This window comes from Pleurodeles waltl, chromosome 1_1 (genome assembly GCF_031143425.1).
Source record: "Pleurodeles waltl isolate 20211129_DDA chromosome 1_1, aPleWal1.hap1.20221129, whole genome shotgun sequence".
Classification (NCBI taxonomy): domain Eukaryota; kingdom Metazoa; phylum Chordata; class Amphibia; order Caudata; family Salamandridae; genus Pleurodeles; species Pleurodeles waltl.
Genome location: NC_090436.1, coordinates 140,920,428 through 140,926,748, shown reverse-complemented (window position 1 = coordinate 140,926,748; position 6,321 = coordinate 140,920,428). Strand labels below are relative to the sequence as shown.

The window sequence follows — 6,321 nt, the reverse complement described above, 5'->3', positions numbered from 1 at the left end:
CAATAAGGATGTTTCACGGTGTAATGCCAGCTGGGAAAAGCCAGAACGCTAAGTGAAAACGGGGAGGCACAAGGCTGAATAGCAGTCCTATATCCACAAAATTCAGTGAATCAAACAGTGATAAACTTTCACTAAAAAGATCTTGAAAATAACTACACAAGGTTTTGCATTATTACGCATAACACTAGTGTCCCTAAGGATTTACCCACTGGCTTATTCTGATCTTGCTCTTTCTTCAAACCAAATATAATACGTAATCCAACACAAATCCTAACATGGGGATGACATTTAAAAAGTCAGGAACTTGAAAATCTGTGAGAAGAAATGTACTGTGGTTCTGCTAATGTGGTGGTGGAATTCCTATCTCCTCGACTCAAGCGAATGTATGAAGGCTTCAAAACAGGTTTGCAAAATATGCCCCAAGATGCAAACAGCATTCAAGAGTTCCAGCAGGAGAAATCGCTAAGTGTTATGCACAGAAGGGCGGTCCTCAAATGTGGATGCATCTAACATGTAACTAAGCTATTCATTAATTGAAAGAATCACAGTTAAAAGCTTGTCCACGATTGTTTCCAAACGCCTAAGTGATGGAACAAAATGGGATGATGAGAAAATGGCAGCCTTCATCAGGAAACGAAAGAAACTCATCAAAAATCCCTTCACTAGATAGGATCTGGGACCAATCGTGACATTATATTCTGACAAGATTTTGCTTTGTAGTTTATAAGGGCTGTAAATGAGAGGGGAATGGGTCTTACTATCTGAAGCCTCACTATTACAGTTGGTCACAAGCATGAGTGCAAAAACAAATGTGGATCTCGAGGCACTGTAATGTGCCAACAAAATGATGGAGCATGAACACAACGTGACATCTAGAATTAAGGCATTTATTTAAAAAAAGGAATATATATAAAACCATGATGTCACTGCAAAGGGTTTGCCATGCTGGTAGGGAACGTTAAAACGCAGACTCCAAAAGTATAAAATAAAAACACACGAAGTAAATCATTAAATAGATGGGAATTATAAAAAGGGTTTAATGCTCCTGGCTGTACATAAATAAATGTTTGGGGCATAGCATTTACAACAACTGGCTTCAGCATTTCTTAGAAAATACATGATCATTCTTACTTCTGTTCACCTACATATCTAGCAGTGTAAGAGCACACGAAGTAGACCGTGTAGGAGGGTCAAAGTTGGTAGCGTCCATCCATGAGAGAGGTGGTATTAATTATGTTGAATTATTGTGTATTCTCTATCCAGACCATCATCTTTGCTAAAGACCTTCTGTGACCAGTTCTTTGAAAGTGTGGGTGGAATGGCAGACTGACCAGTGATTTCCTCTATTTTGGAAGCATAAACACTATGTGGACCAAATATCTGCAGAGCTTATCAGCCTATCGGTCTTACTCGTGCACCGGTGAACATGTGTCTGGGGGAAATTGTGCATTAAAAATATGAAGAGAAATGTCAATCATCAACCAAATTACTATAACTGTGCAGGTTAGATGGAGATGTTGGTCTGATTTTCGTTGAAAGTACAGGATGGACTCCAGAACTCATCCCGTACCCCCAACTGTGGTGGATGAGACGCACAGGCTGGTTCAACAGGAAAAGCACCCTGGTTATGACTTTGAGGCAAGACAAAGAAACATTGTGATGTCTGACAGACGTCCGTGAGACTGATGTCAACAACTATGATAAAACCACCTTGGGACAATTCAGTTAGTCATGCTTGGGCAACATGAACAATTACTAATACTATTCTGCCATGATGCATATACAATGCAAACATCAATGGATGCAGAGTTATGTGCCTCAACGCCTAGATTTAGAACCAACTCACTGCATGATTCATGAATGTTCCAGACAGACGGATGTGTTGTCTGTAAATCTGGAATTTCTATGTGTTGATATACGGCAGACACCTAGATTTTGAGCATATGCCAGTTTTTCCTAACAAAACATGTGCAAAATTACCACACTGGAGAAATTATGCATGACATTTTTTTTTTTTTTTTTTTTTTTTTTAGAAATCGCTGATATTTCATTAAAAACAATGTTCCTGGCCCTGGAAAACATTTCTTCATATGAAACCTTCCCTGACACTCTAGGTAAAAATCTTAATGGATGTGCATTTCCCGCAGCAGCTATGACTGACTCAAGTAGAATATTGGATAAACACTGGAAAATATTTCAAATGTTGTCAATTGCTCACAAAGTTACGACTCTGTTTTCAACTGTCCACTCCCTTGGGACCACCTACTACACCAACCCTTAGAGGTATTCAAAAGTGTGAAAACATCTGCACACTGACCCTATTATCAGACAGAATATAAAAGAATTATCTACTCGCTTATTTGCAGCACTAATTTTGGACTTTGGGTCCTCCCCTGAGTATCCCAAAACTATTTCCTACACATAAGTTAGAACATTCGAAGCGACCACTTTGGTACCACTCCAGCAGACCAACCTTCACTCAGCCAGTCACCAATGTCTGCGTGATCTTGAGGGTAGGTCTCTCTGTAGCTTAGTGACAAGTCCATTCCCCTCTCTCTGTATCCACTCAGAGAAGACACACCCCACTGTAAGTTGGAGAGCAGAGCCAAATGAAAGATTAATATAACATTAACAATTTCCGTCCCTATATAAACCATAAAGGTGATTAGGAAAGGGATGACTGGGTCAATGAGTACACGAGTAAAATAAGGCAACAGATGCCAAATCTCCAGGCCATTACCCGTGGGGGGGGCGGGGGGGTATTTGGGGGGCTGAGTATTTTTTTTTGGGGGGGGGAGGGGGGGTACGATGAAGAAAGTATTGCGCTACATATGGTTAAGATCTAGAACCCATGCAGCTTTCCTGATAGGCCTCAAACAGATACTCCTGAAATACACACTCATGTTATTCACTACCTGGATGAGCTAGAATGGAAGTATGAACAAGTTAGATTTAAGGAGCATCCCAAACACAATCAAGAGGTAGACCTGCGATGGCATTTCCACCCTCGGCAACTCTGCCTTTAGGAATGCTGCCTCGCGCTTCAGACACTACTCGAGGGCCTGGCGACTTAAGTAACGCACCAGGTAACAAGAAAAGCATCCGGGTCATGACTCATTTCTAGGAGACGTCTGTGAAGTGCTGTCCCGCGTTGGCATTCTTCCGCAAGGAACATCTCAGAAACAAACCACTTCAAAGCATGCTAAAATAAGATTGCAAAGTATTATCTGTCTTCAGAGGGATAAACCAATGTTAGTATGCACGGGGCATTAATTATAATAAGCAAAGATGCGGATATCACCCATACTTCCAAAATATATAACACTGAAGATTTGAAATGGCCTCAACCAGCACACAATTCATTCATACAAATCTTTAGTTTAATGACTCGAAACAGAAAGTCAAACGTGAAAGGAGAGAGAGAGAGAGAGAGAGACGCCCCCCACCATCCCCCATGACCTTGAATCTCAGCGGGGAAAGCTGACCCCTCTCTAGGTACAAATAGCCATTCGGAGAAGGCACTTTGACAGTATGCAGAAAGCTTCCTAGTTTCACACGCCTGTCTGTGGTACTTCCAGTGAACTTTTCACAGTACAAAGGCTTACAGGGCATGACAGGGCATGCTGGTGTAAAATGCACCTTTTTTTATGCAGAGAGATGTCGGTAATTAGGTTCCGATTGGCAAGGCTCTCGGCGCCAAAAGGAACTGTTACACATAACTTCACTTTTCTTAGTCCGCACAGCCAACGTCCACGCTTAAGTATTATGTATGAAGCCAAAAAGGGCACCAAAAGAGCCTGTTGTCGGCCTTTTGTAAACCAAACCCACGTCCCCCTCTCTTTACCTTTCTGTGTGTGGAGGGATTCATTTTCTCGCTCTAGGTTTCCTCTGGGGTGTGTCCGTCGAGCGAGCAGCCCTCTGTGCAAACTTTTGCCTCGGCGGCGGAACAAAGGTATCCTCGAGTAATCCAAACACGATAAGGTTAAGAACACAACCTCTAAATATCGGCCTAGAAGGCCTGCTTCCTCGTGACACAAAAACGAGGAGGCTCGTGCCTTCTTTTCCCATTTGGCGCTGTGAATATGTGAGTGTGTGTGCTTGTTAAAGACCAAAGAGAGAGAGGGTTTTTTTTAATGTTACTTCACCGTGGCCGGGCCACTTGTGAACGGTAAATGCTGAGAGACTTCTGTTCAGGAGTCTGTCAAGTGTCACGCGCCTTCTACACAGCTGAAAGTTAAAATGTGACACCTCAGATATAACCAACACAGACAGTTTTCATACACTAATGAAATTAAACCGCGTTTTAGGGTGGTGAGCTGCTCAAAATTACCATACCGTGAATGAGAGGCCTCAAAATTCCACCTGTCTCATGCAGTTTCTTTAACCTAAAAAAATAATAAATATATCCGCTAGCAGTTACAAAACGGCGAACCTTTCCGCTGAATATAACAGGAATAGCATGCAGTCAAGGCGGGTGGCTACCAATTTCGCGGTGACGTCCTGCGCACGAGAAGCCGTCATTTCCGGTCTGTTGCTCGCTGTTGCAAGAAAGGCGACGTCATCCCTGTAGGCCTATCTTTACTTTTTTTTTTTTTTTTGCATCAGGCTCTATCGGTTGCTAGTCTTTGGCAAAAAAAAAAGTTATCAATGGTATTCTGATCGATCCCTGCATTACAGACCTGCTGCATGGCGGACTCTTATTTAGCAAGAGAACTACACCTTTCTCTAGCTGCATTTCATGGTACAAGCCACTGTGCGGACTCAATACGCTGTTCTGCAGCAGACCCTGACGCATAATTAAGTCTTTGCCATTTATGTCATCAACTTTAGGCATTCTTTAACTTTCTCTCAACTGGCTGTCACAAACGATCAATTAATGACGTGTCGACAAGTTTATTTTTGATGGTATCGTGAGAATTAAAGAACGATAGGAGGTCTGTCAGGCGATAAAACTAGACAACCAACCAACTAGGGTTACGTCTCTGGACACCCTACGCGTGAGCTTCAATTAATTGTCCTACGACCCGCAACGTCGCATCTCATCAGAGATCGGTCGTCTGTTTCCTTCCTTTCTCCTCGATAATATTCAACCCACCGTCTCCTTTAAAGAGACGACTATAATCATGAAGCCAATTACAGCCAAGAAAATACGTAAGAAACGTACTGATTACAACTGGGAGGGACGACCCACAGCGCTCATACTGCAATACTGACTCTTCCCGGAATCCCAATTCCCGAGAAACACCATCCCGGGACAGAAGTTTTCAATTAGCATCATTTCCACTGTGGGTTGTGCCGCTTCTAAAGTGGCCTTCCTCGGCTAAATTAGTGCCCGATCCCACCCATTCATTATCCTATGTGAATTTTGCTCAGTGCAATTGTCCTTTCTTCCTGTTTACACAAAAGAACAGTGCAAATAAAAAAAAACCTCGAAACCCGTGCAAGGATCTAATCTAAAGTCTTGTCATGTCTCTCTCACCCCAGACCCATTTTGACATGGGCGACCCGTCAATTATGAGTGTCTGGTGTGGAACGTGTCCTCTTTTGTCCCCCCTAAAGACATCTGCTCTATGTTTTCTCCTGCCGGTTGGGCACTAAGAGCTGGCACAATGGAGGGAAAACAATGCCAGCCTTGGCTTTTCACTCGCTTTCCAGGCCTCTTTGTTCCTGCTTTTCTGAGCCCAACAATGGCACTGCTGGAAATGTGTGTTGCTGCACAAGCAATGGTTTAAATTAGATCAGTGGTGGCGCTTGTGTGTGTGGGGGATCACTGCGTACTACTTTTGAACATATACTCAAGCATCTCAACATTTCCCAGTATATGTTCACTGTGCAGTTCCTTGCCCCAACCCGCAGCAGAGGTCAGGCCATCGCCTCGCCTTCCACAATGGCCCTTGGCCGCGCGACCCTCAAGCTGTCAGTTTCTGGATTGTCTTGTTGTAGTATTGTGTGATGTGTGGCGTCAGGGGGTTCCAATGGTTGGCGTGCAGCTCGATGACCTCCAGGAGGAGGGACCGTGTCAGCATGGACTCCGATGGACACAGCATCTTGTCGCGTGCTACCGCCAACAACTCTGTCATCATATCCGGCAGCTGCTCCTCCAACAGACGGCCTGTGCTCTGCAGCTGTCAAGAAAGGAAGGTCAGAAGTTGTATGTTAAAGTTCACATCAGCAGGCAGACATTTTGCATATCTATAAAAAAAAAACTTGTCTTCTACGTCAGGTGGAATAACAGATTGGGTGGTTAAATGAATGCTTCGACCAGTCACAGGGGACCCAACAGAATTTTCTAATGAGTTAGTAACTTCTGAACAGAGATTC

At 43.4% G+C, this 6,321-nt stretch overlaps 1 protein-coding gene across 5 annotated transcripts in view; it reads right to left on the bottom strand.

The window, feature by feature from the left end:
- Positions 1–2,031: 2,031 nt before the first annotated feature.
- CTIF (cap binding complex dependent translation initiation factor) overlaps positions 2,032–6,321 on the bottom strand; it is a 758,204-nt gene continuing 753,914 nt past the window's right edge. For 4 of the 5 annotated variants that reach the window (XM_069219121.1, XM_069219132.1, XM_069219137.1 and 1 more), the window contains one exon: positions 2,039–6,125. In XM_069219121.1, the coding sequence (XP_069075222.1) occupies positions 5,910–6,125 (216 nt within the window). In that variant the 3' untranslated portion in view covers positions 2,039–5,909. Of the gene's footprint in view, positions 6,126–6,321 lie in introns of all 5 variants that reach the window. The other variant, XM_069219134.1, reaches the window with a different exon arrangement.